Consider the following 17928-nt stretch of genomic DNA (forward strand, 5'->3'; position numbering starts at 1 on the left):
CCCCTTGTTTTATCAGTGTCAGTTAAAGTGTTTTGTCGTAGAAAAAAACAGTCCAAGTTAAGAAATTTTATTAAAACCTTTTATTAAGAATGTTATTATATTTGAGTTTCAGTTTATTTTTTAGTCTCTTTCTTTCTTCTTCTTTTTAGATACGGTAGATAGATCTAGATCGATCGATAGATAGAACTAGATAGATAGACAAATATAGATAGATAGATCTAGACTGATAAATAGATCGATCGATCTAGATAGATAGATAGATAGATAGATAGATAGATAGATAGATAGATAGATAGATAGATAGATAGATAGATAGATAGATAGATAGATAGATAGATAGATAGATAGATGCTGTAAACGGGAGTCTTTAAGCACTGAGACTTAACGATCTAATGATCTAATTATCCATCTAATGATCAGTCTGAGCAGCACGAACCACAACAACTGAACACTTTTAGTCGACGGCTCCTTAAAACAGCTGATTAATTAATTACCTAAATCATTAACTTAATTAATGATTTCAACATTAAGGTGAGTAAGAGTCGTTAATGAGTGACTGTGGTTTGCTGCTAAGATGGAACTAGTTAACGGTGACGTCTGTAGAGAAACTGCTGAGTCATCATTAATTATACAAACTGTTTAATGTTAAAACCACATGTGAATCTCTCTGAGCAGCATCTTACACCCCCCACCCCCCCATCCCCCCATCCCCCCTCCATCCCCCCATCCCCCACCCGTCTCTGTGGCCTCAGTTTCAAATAAACCTCTCGTTCAGGGACTCGAACCCGCTGGGGAAACCTCGGCCTGTTTTCACCTGAGCTCCTCCTCCCCAGGTGATCAGAGCAGGTGAAAACATCAGCGCTGTCCCTGAACGCACCGTCCTCCTGCTTTCACCGACTCCCCCCTTATGATGAAGATCCAGACTCATTAACATGACCTAGACCAGGGGTAGGCACTGCTGGCTTGTATCCTGAGACATGCCCTGTGATTTTCAGCTTAAATATGAAAGGAGGCTGACCGTTACAGGGCAGGTCCGTTCCCAAGTCATTGGTCCTGACGTGTGTTTCTCTTCTATAACACATTCTACATCTCGGAGGCAACGTCTTTCACGGGCTTCCTTCACCTTTCAAATGAGGCAGAGCTCAGTGGGAAACTTTAGGAGAGACACAGGTCGATGGAACCGGGACACAAAACCCGGGGAGAAGCAGGTCCATGCAACCGCGTGCAGCTGTGCGCCGCGGACGTGCACGGAAAAACAACCGCGTCGCATCAAATGCGCGCCGCTACGGCTTTTGAGTTGTGAACCGAGGCCAAAATCACCTACGGCCTTTGCAGACAGGCAGGAAAAACCCTGCAGTGCAGCCGGCTCCCCAGACCTCTCCGCATGGTGCTTTGGGTACCTGCGTGTTTCCTTATCCCAGTGCAGGGGCTCACAGGCACACACAAACACTTTGAGCGTGTTTCCGTGTCCCAGCGCATTGACTTACAGGTGCACACAGACCAAGAAATACAGTAGCCTACGTAAACTTTAGATTAGATTAGAACTCAGTCATTGCCGACCCCTGATCTAGACTCATGATGATGATCCAGACTCAGGTCTTGAGCCTCTGGGTTTGATCTCCAGCTGCGTCCTCTCTGTGGTCTCTGCACAGTCACTTCACCAACGAAGACACGCAGCTTCAGTTTCCGACTGCACGTCGTCCGCCCACCTCAGCTCCATCCCGTCTCTCTGTCTCTCTGACTGTCTGTGGTTAAATTTAGGCTCCGCCCCCACGTGAATCCCCCTCTGTTTCATTTAGTCGTTGTCACCCACAAACTTCCTCTGCTCAGCTTCACGTCAGCCTCAGAGCCGAGGCCGAGACCTGCAAACGACTGAGTCCTATAAAAAAACACCAGAACTATAAATACATCTATTGTGAGACTGGAAGTGTTTAGTTTTTAAGGCCAATCAGAGGAGAGCAGGCTCCGCGCCTCTCTTCTGATTGGCCGGATGTTTTATGAGTGATCTAATAAAAAAAAGCCAACAAACACTTTGGTCAAAGCTGAGAGAGAACATGAAGACGAGCTGTTCACATTCACAGAGCCACTTCCTGTTTGTTGTCCTGCATTTACTGGAGCAGTGAGTCAGGATTGTTACCGACAGTTCAACTCGTCTCAGTTTCACCTTGACTGTTCACACACACACACACAACGCCGTGAAGACGTCATTATTCTCATGTATCAATAAATAAAAACGTACAGAAATAAATAATTAAATGCTTGAATTAATAGTTGCTAGGCGGGAAACTGTAGTTTAATGAGCCTTTTAATCTTTCCCTGTGCAAAAGAAAAAGAAAATTAAGTTGAAATTAAACGTTTACTTAAAAGTGGGGAAAACACAGATGTTTTCACCTTTCTGTCTCTGTTGATTGGTTCAGTGTTTTAATCGATCAGTCTGTGGATTGTCTGGTGAGGTCACAGTGACCTTTGACCTTTGAACCACAGAAACACACTCAGTTCTTTAGCTGGAGCTTCACAGAGCGAAGTTCCCTCCAGGCGAAGCCGAGATTCTGAGAAGCTTTTATGGAATTTATATTTATTTTCATGGATTTTGTAAAAATATTTCTGGTTTTAGTCACTTTCAAACACTTTTTGAACCATTTGATGATTTTATCTTTCTAATTAAGTCGTCACGATTTTGAATATCTTCCCTTTTAATCTCTATGGTTCTACATTTTATTGATCTTTATCTCTTTATCTTTGCAGGGCTGCTGACTGCCCCTAAATGGAGGCATTTCACCCCTTAAAATGTGATACAGTGCAAGTGAAATGTCAAACTTTTGCACATGTTCAACCAGTAAATTTGCTGTTTTATTTTTAACACTTATGAAACGTGGAAGCGGCGGCAAGTCAAAGACTCAGGAATCAGTCATTACAGGTGTCAGGCCAACGTGTGTGAGGATCATGAATGTAAAGGAAATGTGAATATTTGCTTTGCAAGTTTATTTATGGTGTGTGCAACTACATTTTCTGCTTGCAATCATAAAATTTCAAAGTGGAATTGCAATTTTTTACAACCTGGACCTTATTTCTATCATAAAATCCGATCATTTCCTCACCCAGATAACTTTGGTGTCATTACAAGTGGTTGTGATGAAATGAGCTCCAGCCGAGAGGCGCGTATATCCGTATAATGGAGTCTACAGGGCAGCAGAATGCAGCCTCTAAATAACACATTATCTGCAGAGAAACTCCTTCATTTCACCAATATTTAGTTCTGATAGGCATGATGACATCATCCAGGTCAGAGGTCAGTAGGTCAACCTACAGACCCCGGATGTTGATAACAGCTAACCCTGGACTCAGAGGGGAATAGCACTAGCCTATCAGAACTAAATATTGGTGAAATGAAGGAGTTTCTCTGCAGATAATGTGTTATTTAGAGGCTGCATTCTGCTGCCCTGTAGGCTCCATTATACGGATATACGCGGCTCTCGGCTGGAGCTCATTTCATCACAACCACTTGTAATGACACCAAAGTTATCTGGGGGAGGAAATGATCGGATTTTATGATAGAAATAAGGTCCAGATTGTAAAAAAACGGCAATTCCCCTATTGATTTTATTTCCTACTTGATCATTAATTGTTCTGTATGAGTGAAGGTTAATCTGGTATTTGTATTGTTTTTATTCTTTAAAGCAGCTTTGTGTTGCTTGGACTGTATGAAAAGATCATAATGACTTTAACCTCTGAGTTATAATAAATAACTCTTAGTGCCGGATGAGAAGCGGCGGCTACCTTGCGTGTGGTGGTGGAAGTTCCCGTTGCCTCCCTGTGCGTTGGCGGCGTTGATGCCCAGCTGCGTGAGCGTGGAGGCCAGGTTCCCCGTGCTGCTGCCGCCGCTCAGAGAGGAGGACCCTGGGTAGCCGGGCTCGTCCTGGTCCAGCGGCGTGGGCAGCGGCGAGGGGAAGTGGAGGCTGGACAGGTCGGGCAGCGAGCCGCCCGTGTTGAGCGCCGAGGGGAGGATGCCGTGGGTCGGCGTGGACGGCTGCTCCGGGGACGTAAAGATACTAGAGGAGGAGGAGAAGAGAGGGTCACTGTCTGAAGCATCAAAGAGAGAGTTTGTGTGTGTGTGTGTGTGTGTGTGTGTGTGTGTGTGTGTGTGTGTGTGTGTGTGTGTGTGTGTGTGTGCGTTGGACTCACTTGATGCCGGGGACTTCACAGGACTTGGGTCGGGACGACAACAGAGGCAACTGAAGACACAAACATAATAATGACACGATGTAACAGACAGTTTGTTTCTGTCGCTGCAGGTTTTTAAAGGGATAGTCCAACATTTTCTGCAAATTGGCCCATTGCCATAATCTCTATAGTCATAGCAGTAGGTTCGTTACCTTTATTTGTCGGTGCAAGCTATTTTTAGAACGGCGGAGCAGAGCCGTGAGCTGCTCAGAGCTACGCTATGAGATAATAACACAACGTTACCACACAGAGTTGTTTTAGAGGGAAATGCAGAGACTGTTGATGAAAAACTGTCCCTGAAGGCAACGTGCATCAGTGGTTTTACATGAATTTCCCTCTAAAACAACTCTGTGTGGTAACGTTGTGTTATTATCTCATAGCGTGGTGAATGTGCAGGTCACAACTTGTCCACCAGAGAGTTGTGGAGTTGTTGGATTGTGTATTTGATGAGTTTGATGAGGGAAACCAAGAAATCCCATAATGAGCCTCCGTAGCGTAGCTCTGAGCAGCTCACGGCTCTGCTCCGCCGTTCTAAAAACAGCTTGCACCGACAATTAAAGGTAACGAACCTACTGCTATGACTATAGGGATTATGGCAATGGGCCAGTTTGACAAAATGTTGAACTATCCCTTTAAATATAAACAATAATTCATGATAAAATAATAAAGTGCAGGTGTTTCTGGGTCGTCACCTTCTTGGTGTCCCAGGGTTTGAGCAGTTTTCCTTCGTCCAACACGTTCTCCTCGATGGGAGGAACCGGGTACGGAAACACTGAGGGACAAAAGAGTGCAGCTTCAACACAAAAGGTACATTTCAGAATAAAAGCATGAAACACAACAATGTGAGCCTAGCTGTTACTGTGTCTGTTGCTGTGTTGGATCCTTTTCAAACCTGAGACGCCGAGCGACGAGAAAATCAAGTTTGTCAACGAGCAGAAAAGTTTTGTGGCTTCAAACAGTTTAAATGAAATAAAAACACGTGTTTATAACAGTATGTGATGTCAGTGTTTTACAGTTTCACACCCTGAACTGTAACGTTCACAAAAATGTTTTGCTCATATATGTTCATATTTTCACAGGAAGTGAAACAGTTATTCTAGTTATTCTATAAAATCATTCGATATAACAAAAAAACAAAAAAACAGTAGGGGTTAAAACATACACAATTATTAACTTATGTTTCATTCTCTATGTTTTTCTTGTGTATATTGTATTTGTACTATGCTTATCTTTGTTTTTGTCTTACTGTTATTTTATTTGTGAACCGTCTTGAGCTAAATCTGGAACGAAATATTGTTTTGTATGTTCATGAATATGCATATATGAGTCCCGTTGCAAATAAACCAATAAATGAAATGAAATGTGTGTTTCAGTGACTTCATCTGACACATTTCAGTATAAAAATGAATCTTTTCTGCAAATTGACAAATCTGAAATGTTGTTGTAGGCCTATATTAATGTTTGTTGCTGACGTGTGACTGATAAACAGAAACAGACTCAGTTCAGTGTCGGTGTGTTTAAAGGTCTCACTCACTTCTTCTGCCCTCGCCGTCGCTCTGACCTGCAGAGAGACAGAGAGACAGAGACAGTTAGTTCATTTACATTAGGACGTCCTGACTCTTCAGAAACATGTTTACACTCTGATTTTTATCTCTCGGGGGGAGAGAGAAAGTCTCTGAGCGCCTGAACGCATCACACCACTTTCACTTCTGTCCCTGTGGGTTTTAGTCTTTAGAGGCCTCGAATGAATCAGCACCAGACATACAGAGACAGACAGAGACAGACACAGGTTCACAGGTTCATGACGTGAATGTAAATGTGTGTTGTATAGAACGAATCTCTACTTCCAGGTAGAAAACCAGCACGTAATTTGAATGAGATCAATAGTAACGAACGAGAGTTTAGATATCATGTTTTTCACGCCCTATCACCGTTTAGATAAATCTGAAATGATTGAAGAAACATTACTATTTCTATGTGTGTGTTGTGTGTTGCTATGTGTTGTATTTATTCAGTTTTGGGGGAGTCACAGTCATTAAAGTTAAACAGGTAGTTAACGGTTAGCCCTGACAATTTACGATAACCACGACAAATTACAAAAACGTGCAGACAGAAATAACAATGTTTGTCCAGTCATTGGTTTTATAGACTTTACAAACATCAGATTAGACTAAACAGTGATATAGTGATGTGAAAAAAGTGCCTCAGTGCAAAGCCCTGGTAACGTGGGGATTTCTTCTTCTTACTATTATTTCTCATCTTCCGTGTCAAATTTCGATTCACGACTCGTCCTACAGCTTTGAAACGACCCAGGTGAATTATAAATCAAAACGCAGCTTGATCAGGATCAGTGTGCTATCACTTTTCTCTATAGAACACGAATTTACAGAAACTGCAAAAACAAAAATCTCATAGAGAATGAATGGGAGGAGGTAAAAAAAATGAACAAATTATTAGATTTTTTTTAAACGTCTACTGCTCCGGCATACTTTCACCTAGAGACTCCATTTAAACTTTAAAATGTAGACACAAGTCTCATCTATTGGTGTATTAATCCACATTTCGATAGGTTTTATAGTTTTTGATCAATCACTGTTCAATGACCATGATCATTTAGGGGGAAATGCTGAGATTATAATGGGTGTGTACTGGACGGAATGTTCGTGCTAGAGTGGGTGACATCATCAGCTAGAGTGGGAGAAGTCGTCTGAAATCGACTGAAACTTTTCTCTTTCCACGCTGCTCACGGACACAGTTTACACTCTACACACATGATTTTTTTCCACAGTTGTAGACAAACTTGTCCTCTCTCTAACAATGTGTTCAACAAAGCAGAGAGACTTACAGAATTTAAACTGTGAGCCCCTCAGTGCGGCCACGTCTCTCTCTGCTCCTATAATATAAGATTTGTATAATGTTGTTGTGTGTTGTGTTGTTGTTACAGTTTAGGAGAACAGCATTTGCACAGAAAGTTTTATCAATCTATGGTTGCTCAATACGGAATACATTACCGCTGGCTATAAGGGAAAACTCAACATAGTAGCATTTAAAAAACAGCTGAAAACATGGCTGACTGATAACCAGCTCTGTGAACACTAAGGGTAGTTCTCTTATTTTAGATACTAAAAATAGTAGGCACTTTACTCCATGCACTTTAAAACTAACACTTAATGACAGATGCACTTTAATGAATCTTAACAGCGCTATACGACACCTTTGTCGATTAAATGCACTTTAATTTTACTACTCCTCCTTGATCCTTCTGACTGAAGCTACGGTATGATATATTGTATATATTGTGATATGGTATTTGTACCACATTGAATTTAATGTAATTGAATACCTTGTATTGAGTACCTTTATTGTCATTCATACCATGTTGTGCTTTGTTCTCGTCCTTGTCTAATGTTGTTTTAGTGTGAACTGCGGGACCAGTGCTCGGTGCGACTGCCCCGTGGCCCTAATTAGCCTTAGAGTTAAATCTGGTGTATTTACATATTGTATGTTCATGAATATGCAGAGTCCCGTTACAAATAAACAAATAAATGAAATGAAATGTTGTGGTCCTCACCGCTGCGCCTGCTGCTCTGGGGGGTGAAGGTGGGTCCTCCGGTGGTGAAGGGGTCTCCTGTGGGAGGGTTCATGACGCTGGTGTGGAGGGCCGAGTCAGAGTTGGTCCTGACACACACACACACACACACACAGACACACACACACACACACACACACACACAGACACACACACACACACACACACACACACACACACAGACACACACACACACACACACACACACACACACACACACACACACACACACACACACACACACACACAGAAACAGAGTTAATTCTTCTTCTCACAAACTGTAACTGTGCGTAACATTTGTGCGACATTTCAAAATAAAAGCCCCTCGTGCAGCGACTGCTCTCTGAAACCTGACGAGGTCACAGACATTTACCCTAACGGCTCAGTGAGGAGGATGAAGAGCGAAGGATGAAGGAGGAAGGAGGAAGGAGGAGGAGGAGGAACGGAGAGACTTTCATGAAGTCAGTCGGAAAAAAAGACAAAAAGCCAGAAAAAAATCCCAAAGTAAAAAAGCCTCGGTTTTATCCACAGGTTTGTAGAGAAGAGTCCAGGTGGGAGGAGGAGGAGGAGGAGGAAGAGGAGGAGGAGGAGGAGGAAGAAGAAGAGGAAGAGGAGGAGGAGAGGAGAAGAGGAGGAGGAGGAAGAAGAGGAGGAGAAGAAGAGGAGGAGGAGAAGAGGAAGAGGAGGAGGAGAGGAGAAGAGGAGGAGGAGGAAGAGGAGGAGGAGGAGGAAGAGGAGGAGAAGAGGAAGAGGAGGAAGAGGAAGAGGAGGAAGAGGAGGAGAGGAGGAAGAGGAGGAGAGGAGGAAGAGGAGAAGAGGAAGAGGAGGAAGAGGAGAAGAGGAAGAGGAGGAAGAGGAGGAGAAGAGGAGGAGAAGAGGAAGAGGAGGAAGAGGAAGAAGAGGAGGAGAAGAAGAGGAGGAGGAGGAGAGGAGGAAGAGGAGGAAGAGGAGGAGGAGGAGAAGAGGAAGAGGAAGAGGAGGAGAAGAGGAAGAAGAAGAAGAGGAGGAAGAGGAGGAGGAGGAAGAGGAGAGGAAGAAGAGGAAGAGGAGAAGAGGAAGAGGAAGAAGAAGAAGAGGAGGAAGAGGAGGAGGAGGAGGAGGAAGAGGAGGAGGAGGAGAGGAAGAGGAGGAGGAGAGGAGGAAGAGGAAGAGGAGAAGAGGAAGAGGAGGAAGAGGAGGAGGAGGAAGAGGAAGAGGAGGAGGAGGAGGAGAAGAGGAAGAGGAGGAGAAGAGGAGGAGGAGAAGAGGAAGAGGAGGAGGAAGAGGAGGAGAAAGAGGAGGAGGAGGAGAAGAGGAGGAAGAGGAGGAGAAAGAGGAGGAGGAGGAGAAGAGGAAGAGGAGGAGAAGAGGAGGAAGAGGAGGAGAAAGAGGAAGAGGAGGAGAAGAGGAAGAGGAGGAGAAGAAGAGGAGGAGGAAGAAGAGGAGGAAGAGGAGGAAGAGGAGGAGGAAGAGTAGGAGAAGAGGAGGAAGAGGAGGAGAAAGAGGAAGAGGAGGAGAAGAGGAGGAGGAGAAGAGGAAGAGGAGGAGGAAGAATAGGGAGGAGGAAGAAGAGGAAGAGGAGGAGGAGGAGAGGAGGAAGAGGAAGAGGAGGAGGAGGAGGAGGAAGAGGAGGAGGAAGAATAGGGAGGAGGAAGAAGAGGAAGAGGAGGAGAGGAGGAAGAGGAAGAGGAGGAGGAGGAGGAGGAAGAGGAGGAGGAAGAATAGGAGGAGGAAGAGGAGGAAGAGGAGGAAGAGGAGGAAGAGGAGGAGAAGAGGAGGAGAAAGAGGAGGAGGAGGAGAAGAGGAAGAGGAGGAGAAGAGGAAGAGGAGGAGGAAGAGGAGGAGGAAGAAGAGGAGGAGGATTCACCTGTTGAGAGCGGTAGTTGGGAGACGGAACAAGTGGCTTTTGTCTCCGGGGAAGTTTCCAGACCAGTTCCTTTTCATGATCGACAAGAACAAAAACGTTAATGATGAAGAAACTGAACGAACTCCACCGAGCGGGAAAAACAAAACCATGGAGACGGAAAAAAGAAGAAGAAAAAAAGGAGGAGTGGGCTCAAATGCAGGCGGAGGAAGATGAAGATGAGGCAGCGAGCGACGGTCAGAGGGAGAGACTGGACTGGTCTGTGTGTGTGTTTCCTGTTTCCAGCTTCACCTCAATTAACTTTATTTATGTCGCCAAGAAATAACAATTAATGTTTTTCATAAAGACAAAAAATGACACATGCTGTGAATTCTTTTAGTTTTTTTGGGAAAGGCAAGAATTTTTTCCCGCCAAGTCCTTGCAATTACAATCAATATTTCTCAACGTTATGATGAAATTGAGCGTTATTTCTTGTCTGTTTCTTGACATTATCACGTAATTAATTGTTATTTAACAGCCTGTAGATTAACAAGTTACACATTTGTCTTGTTTTCTCAATCATTTAAACCCAAAATTGTCATTTAATGATTTAAATCAGGTAATAATGAGCATTATACCATGGTCTGGGTGAATCCTCGATTCTGATTGGCTGCGGGGTGTCCATTAAAAAGTGATAATTAAATAAATGGACACCCATAAAGATGTTCCGGTCAAATTGCCTGATTACGTTCTAAATATTACTGCTTGTTGGTAACCACGGCAACGGACACTCGGACCATAACAACTTTTTTCCAGCGCATCACGGCACTGGAGTCTGTAAACACACCAGCGGTAAGAAGCACTGGCCGTCTGAAAAACTTTGTGTCACGTAACATTTAAGGCGTCACCTCACCTCCCTTCACTGATCAACTACCAGGCTGTGGCAGAGTCACTGGCTGTAACGTTACGCTGCCGTCACAGCGGGTCCCTCTTTTTTTTTCTTTTATCGCCGACGAGAGTTATTAAATAGTCCGCTCGGCTCAGCCGCTTAAAGACGTATGATTTTAACGGTAAAAACAACATTTTAACTGTAAAAACAACATTAAATTATAAGTAATTGATTTAATATGTATTTTTCTCGTAAGTGACCATGGTATAAGCGGTTGCTTCGCGGAAGCAACCGTCCGACGCACGCCTCCACGTCGTCCATTAATTTCTGATAATGGACACCTCGTCGGGCATTATCCCTTACATATATAATAATAGTAGCAACATATAATATATATATATATATATATATAATAATCAGATAAATAATGCTGCGCTCTGCCTCTGGTTGATGAGTCACTTCCTGTCCGCAGCCTGAACATGAACCTGGTTCCTCTCACACGTTTCAACATGTTTCAGCAGCAGCAGCAGAAGAAGATCCAGATGTTTAGAGAAACTCCAGCTGCTGCTGCTCCGACGTAAACAAACCTGACACACACACTCCCATCGGAGGGAACGGAGCTGGAGATCATCAACTGGCATAATGTGTGTGTGTGTGGTTTATATGTGTGTGTTAATGTGCGTGTGGACCGAGGCCAGTGTCTCTCTGAGGTTGTTGCTGTTGTTGTGTTAGATAAAAGAAGAAAAACCAGCAGGAACGAAGGCGACGCTGAAGAAAAAACAAGAAGAAGAAGGAAAAGGAGCTCCCAGGAGGACAAAAGCCAAAAGAAGGAGGAGGAGGTGGAGCAGTGAGGTCTGTTGATCCTGTCAGTGGTGAGTTGTTGGATTGTGTATTTGATGAGTTTGATGAGGGAAACCAAGAAATCCCATGAGCCTCTGTAGCGTAGCTCTGAGCAGCTCACGGCTCTGCTCCGCCGTTCTGAAAACAGCTTGCACCGACAATTAAAGGTAACGAACCTACTTCTATGACTATAGGGATTATGGCAATGGGCCAGCTTGACTAAATGTTGAACTATCCCTTTAACATGTTACAGCAGCATTTGTAACGGTGGATCAATAAGCTGGATCAGCAATAATGATTTTTTTTAAATGTGCTGTATTTTCATTCTTATTAATGAATCAATATTATATGATTTACAACAGAAGTCAGTGGATCATTTATAAATATGATCCACTGACTACAAACTGGCATTTGTGCAATAATTTTAATGATTTACATATTTTGATCTTTGTTTCTATTGTTTTATCTATTTCTATTATTTCATCTTATGCTTGTTCACTGTTTTCTTCATTTCTGTCTTAATTGCTTTATTATCTCAATGATATTGTATTTTGTCTATTGTGAAGCAGCTTGTAACCCTGGTTTTGAAAGGTGCTATAGAAATAAAGTTTATTATTATCATTATAAATAACGACGATGATGAAATGATGTTTAATAAACACATATTAATGCTTCATTTAAACAGTTTGTGAATGATTTACAGACAATAATCGCTCACCGACGGCTCCTAATGAACTGGGAGGTGTTAGTTTATTGATTAGTTTTATCTAAATATTATTTATGTTAAAGTTCTGAGTGAAGCGGAGGTGAGACTGAGGCTCAGCAGCAGCAGCAGAACAGACTTCATAACAAACAAGCAGCGTCCCTGCAGAGAGCTGCGTCTCCATGGAGACAGACAGGTGGGAGCAGCGTGTGTGTGTGTGTGTGTGTGTGTGTGTGTGTGTGTACCTCCTCCAGCTGGGGTCGGGGGGCGGGGACAGGTAGGCCGAGCCGTACGGGGAGCTGTCGACCTGAGGAGCAGCCGGTCAAGGAAACTCTCACTTCCTGTTTCATCAGACTCAGACGTCATAAACACACACACACACACACACACACACACACACACACACACACACACACACACACACACACACACACACACACACAAACATCAGCTGCTTCTTCCTCCTCCTCCTCCTCCTCCTCCTCCTCCTCCTCTTCTCCTTCTCCTTCTTGTGTTTCCACTGTGTTTTCTCCAAACAGCAGTAAACATCTGGAGCGACTCTGATCGATCACTGATGCTGAAGTCTGAGAGTAAAACACAGCTGATGGATTTTGGATTTTTAACCTGAAATTCATCTAAAACCGTCTCTAAGAAGAAGAAGAGGAAGAGGAAGAAGTGTCTCCAACAAAAAGTGTAAAAGGAAGAGAAACTAAAGCCGTTTTCCCACTAAACTTAGCGGGTCGACGCAGGTTTTTTAAACGCGGGTCGACCCGCTAACAATCGGCATTTGGCCCCTTTCCCATTGACCAAAATGAGCCGAGTCTGACCCCCCGCTGAGGGATCAGACAGAGCATAAACCAGTCGCCCCGCTCTCATCCGCGGTGCAAGAGACACACAGTCATGCCACAGCCGCCGAGGCAGACTCTCTGGCTGGCTGACCTGGAGCACCAGGACCGCGGAGGACAGAGAGTCTGCTGCGGCCGGATGACGGACGTCCGCGGCACAACACGTCAGTTAAACAGACTGTCGCTTCTTTTCTTTTCTTCTATCGTTTTTGGTCAGTGTTCTCTGATCTTTTGATCCCAGTCTCGGATGAGAGCAGAGCGGAGCAGAGCTTTGTTTTGGTGATATGAGACGCGACCGGCGCGATGACGTAGCGTCACGTAACGTTCAGTGTCATCACGTAAATTAGCGGGTTGACGCGGGTCTGGCGTTCCCACTGCAAGCCGAGCCGATTAAAGGAGATTTTAACCCGCGTCGCTTGCCGAGTTGTTTGACCCGCGTCGACGTGGCTCCGTGCGCCTTTCCCACTGCCACCAAAAGCCGATTGTTAGCGGGTTTAAACGGGTTTTTTGGCCAGTGGGAAAGGGGTATAAATCTTTCTCTTTTCCAGTTTGATCCAGTTTATTGTTCCATGTTTTTCTGAATCTCTGTATGTTATAATGAGACGGATCAGACTGAAGAAGCTTTAATTAATAGTTAATTATAATAACCAGCAGTAAAAGGCCAAGATCATCAGTTATAATGTCTAGGACTTTTACGACACACTTTCTTCTTTTTTTATCTTTATTAATTGTTCTGTCACACATAAGAGTTACCTTTTTTGTGTGCATCTTGTTTTGTATCTGTGACTTTGAATTTCCCCCTTGGGACATCAATGAAGTTTTATTCTATTCTATTTAAAAAACAAAAAACATGAACAAGAAGGTCGAAACTATGAGAACTGTGTCCTAATGATCAGTTTGATGTTTAACGGCCTCCTTAATATGAAGTTACTTTGTGATTATTTGATCATGTTTGTTTTCTTCTACGAAGTCTTTAATTGACCTGATCACTAAAAAAACCAACAGACAGAGTAAACCTGTCGTCTTCAGGTCGTTACTGACGTTGGTGTTGTTTCCTGTCTAGTTTTAGTTTGATCTGTTTTTAAATCCTCGTCCTGCTGCTCTGAGTTTTGCCTCCGGACAACAACTCAACATCCGACTGGGAGAAGAGCTGAGGAGGAGGAAGGTGAAGGAGGAGGAAGATGAAGGAGTGGCGGCCTGTTGAGCAGATCAGTGTCCTGCTGAACACACGTCTCAACCACCTGCTGCTGTTTTATAACAACCACCACCTGAACTGAAACTCTCAGAGTATATGAATTAATAATCAATCAACAGCTGCAGGTCTGGATGCTCCATGAAGGAAACAGCTGCAGCATCTGGATCATGTGAAGGTTTTCTTGTTGTTCTGTGCAGCAGAAATTCTAAATCTCATCTCCACCGAGAAAAAAACTTTGATTTATTATTGTTATTTTACCGTAAATTCCCTTTGGGACATTGACTTTTATTTAAATATGAACAAATCTTCTGCTCAGCAAAGATGGAAATCCTCTCTGCTCGTATATTTGAAGCTCCAGCTCTACGTCGCACAACAACTAAGTAGTTTGTTTTACCAACATGTTTACTACCCTGAACGTTACAACAAACGCACAACGTTAATTTGCGTCGTTGCGTAAGGAATGTGTTGTAACGTCAGTTTCACCTCTGAACGTTTTCATTTCTATAATAATTAGAATTCTGTTTGAATAGCGAAGTCTGTTCTGACAGCTCTAACACACAGGAACTTGCAGAAAAGAGTTCTTCTAACTGAGACCTTGAGGATTTTATTTTCTCGAACCTGGAGCCAGACCCGGTCCAGAACAGGAGACCAGAGTCTGGTTGAGACTTTGAGGCTTTTATTCTATTTGAGAATTAACAGAATTTGTTAAAAAAAAAGACATGAACTGGTCCAATCAAAAAATAAAGAACTTCTACTCTAAGTTTACGCGCCAATTAGAACATTTCATACATCATACTTTTATTTTGAAAGCCTCGTCTGCTTCCTTCCCTGAAGCTGGAGGGACGTGTGTCCATCGAAGAGACGTGAGGACGGTTTATTCTGACAGAGGAGAACGAACGTCCTCATGTGTTTTGATGTGGAACATGTGATATAAAGTCACAGCTCCTCTTTTACTGTGGAGGCGCCTCAGTAGTAAATATTACACATTAGACTGAACCTGCAGCAGAAAACCTGGTCTCATCTGTGTCTTTGTAAAGTTATCGACCGGAGAACAGAAGCAAAGCTGAAGACGACTTCACACAGAGGGAGAGAGAAGGAGATCAGACCTGCGATCAGACCGGTGTGAGGCTTCACAGGAGGAGACGATGAACTCAACACACACTGTCAGAAACACACACACCTTCCTGTTCCAGTCGGGTTTTTTTTTTTAATCATTCAGGTTTTGACTTATTTGATTTTCTCGCTGGACGACTCTGATCTGTTTGTTTCTGTTTGTTTCTGTTTTGATTCGTCAGATTCATTAGTTTTTATTTGCAGCTGAAGCTTCAAACGGATCAGAGAGAGAATAAACACACACACAGACACACACACACACACACACACAGACAGACACACACACACACACACACACACACACACACACACACACACACACACACACACACACACACACACACACACACACACACACACACACACACACACACACACACACACACACACACACACACACACACACACACACACACACACAGAGCGGTGTATTGACACAGTGAAGGATACTTGTCGGTTGCGATACGGCCGAACAGGCGACATGAACCTGCGATCTCTCTGGACTCGCTCCACCAGGCCGTGGTGCCGCGTCGACCGGTTCGACTCCAGAGACGAGGGGAAGGAGCCCGGGGGGGGGAGGAGGAGGAGGAGAGGAGGAGGGGAGGGGAGGGGGGGGGGGAGGAGAGGAGGAGGAGAGGAGGGGAGGGGGGAGAGAAACATTTATTTATTTATTTAGTGGAGAACAGGAAACAGCAGCGTCTTCTGATGATGATCAGTGTGGTTGAGTTTTAAAAAGAAAAGAGAGGAGAGAAAGAGGAGAAAGAGAGGAGAGGAGAAGAGGAAAGGAGAGGATAAAGAGAAAGAGGAGGAGGAGGAGAGGATACAGAGAAAAAAAAGAAGAGGAGGAGGAAGAGGGAGAAGTAAAAGACGCTGCCAATTAGGCTTGGGCGGTATTACGGTAATACCGTATACTGCAGGTATTTAAAAATAGCAACGGTATCAGTTTCAATACCGTCATGAAAAAATGCAATGCACTTATACAGGAGATAAGGATTAAATATTAAATACAAGTAATTTAATGTCTAAAATTAATTATATGTCCAGTAGCACTTATGTGTGGTTGAATTTTAAGTTAGTTTAATATGTTTTAGCCTACTTTTAAACACCAAGTAATCATGGTGGGACAGTACTGCTGCCACAGTCGTATATGCACTAATACCAACAACCAGATAGTTGACGATGTCTGGATAAGTCAGTGGAGAGTAAATCTGGGTCTTGAATCCAGTCCCTTAACGGCAAAACGTAAGTTAGGGATCGACACTGTTAATAAGTTGTAGTTTTTCTGTGTACCTTTGTTTCTCGTTAAATTTGAGTTTATCACGATACGTTCCTCCTTCGTTTTCCTTCCACTTCTCCATTTCTTTTTTCTTTTTGTCCGTCTTCCTCTCGTTTTCCTCCGTTTTCCCCCCTCTCTGTTTACGTTTGCGTTCCTCCAAAGATGGCGCCGACGTCCCACAACGCAAAGCGGCGTGACGTCAGCTTCACATTCTCTTTACGTGACGCCTACGTACTATGACGCGCATGCGCAGAATCAATAATCCGCTCGATCAACCGAATCCCCGTTTCCATGCGGCATGAAACTGATTATCCATCGGCGTAGACTCTTCAATCCCATCCCAAATACAATCAGATCCGGTACGGTGTTTACATGAGACATTTAGAATCTGATTGACCTCTTAATCTGATTGTAAATAGGATTTTTGGACCCATGTGAACGGAGTCAGAGGTGATGAAGACACACACACACACACACACACACACACACACACACACACCTGGAAGTCCTGTGGGTTCCTGCCGATCTGGTTGACGTTGGGCAGCGATCCGCCGTAGTACGGACCCTGAGTCCTCGCCAGACGCAGCTTCTGGGCCTGGAGCTGCAACAACACAGAGAGAAAACACATGATCAATAACCAATAATCAATCTGGAGCTGCAACAACACAGAGAGAAAACACATGATCAATAACCAATAATCAATAATCAGTCAACCACCGATCAGAACAAAACACTTATCAGTCGTTGAACAGTAAACAGAGAGGATTATTGCTGATTACTGATCAGTGATCAGAAAGCCCCAATAATCACACATAGGAGAGGAGGAGGAGGAGGAGGAGGAGGAGAAGGAGGAAGAGGAGAGGAGAGGAAGAGAAGGAGGAAGAGAAGAGGAAGAAGAAGAGGAGAGGAGGAGGAAGAGGAAGCAGAGGAGTGGAAGAGCAGGAAGAGGAGGAAGAGAGCAGAAGATTTTACTCCCTAATATTGATCAGCTCCAATTAGGGATGCACATGATTAACCGTTTAACCGTTAACCCATAACAAGAACTTTGACTATCGGTTATTTATTTATTTTATTAGCTCCTAATGTCGTCAACTCATGGGGGCGTGTCGACACGTGCAGAGTTCACTGCCTTCAGCCATATTTCCCAGCAAAAAGTTACACAGGAGGACTGACAGTATGTGCAGCAGCAGCAGCCCCCATGAAGGAAGATCAGACAATAAATGTAGCTACACGGACATAGATGTGAATCACCTGTAACAACGGCGCTGGAAAAAAAAAAAAAAAAAAGAGGACGTGGCTGCTCTCCAGCCTGTTCACCTGCAGCTCAGAGGAGCTGTCAGAGGAGCTGTCAGAGCTCTGCTGCTCCTTCAGCCTGCTGTTTGGCTGCACTTTGTATAAAAACAGTTCTACATTGGACGATCTGACCTCCAGAGCG

At 43.8% G+C, this 17928-nt stretch overlaps 1 protein-coding gene across 1 annotated transcript in view; it reads right to left on the bottom strand.

Annotated features, from left to right (window-relative positions):
• The window catches only part of LOC310999011 (CREB-regulated transcription coactivator 2), a 44637-nt gene that overhangs the window by 12042 nt on the left and 14667 nt on the right, over positions 1-17928 (bottom strand). Inside the window, exons 2-10 of the mRNA XM_083989303.1 lie at positions 16992-17094; positions 15668-15783; positions 12310-12371; positions 9657-9725; positions 7793-7899; positions 5756-5782; positions 4914-4993; positions 4183-4232; positions 3778-4049 (exon numbers count right to left, since the gene is read on the bottom strand). Coding sequence (XP_083845429.1) covers positions 3778-4049; positions 4183-4232; positions 4914-4993; positions 5756-5782; positions 7793-7899; positions 9657-9725; positions 12310-12371; positions 15668-15783; positions 16992-17094 — 886 coding nt within the window. The remainder of the gene's footprint in view (positions 1-3777; positions 4050-4182; positions 4233-4913; positions 4994-5755; positions 5783-7792; positions 7900-9656; positions 9726-12309; positions 12372-15667; positions 15784-16991; positions 17095-17928) is intronic.

The sequence above is a fragment of the Trachurus trachurus genome (genome assembly GCF_905171665.1).
Source record: "Trachurus trachurus genome assembly, chromosome: 16".
NCBI classification, from domain to species: domain Eukaryota; kingdom Metazoa; phylum Chordata; class Actinopteri; order Carangiformes; family Carangidae; genus Trachurus; species Trachurus trachurus.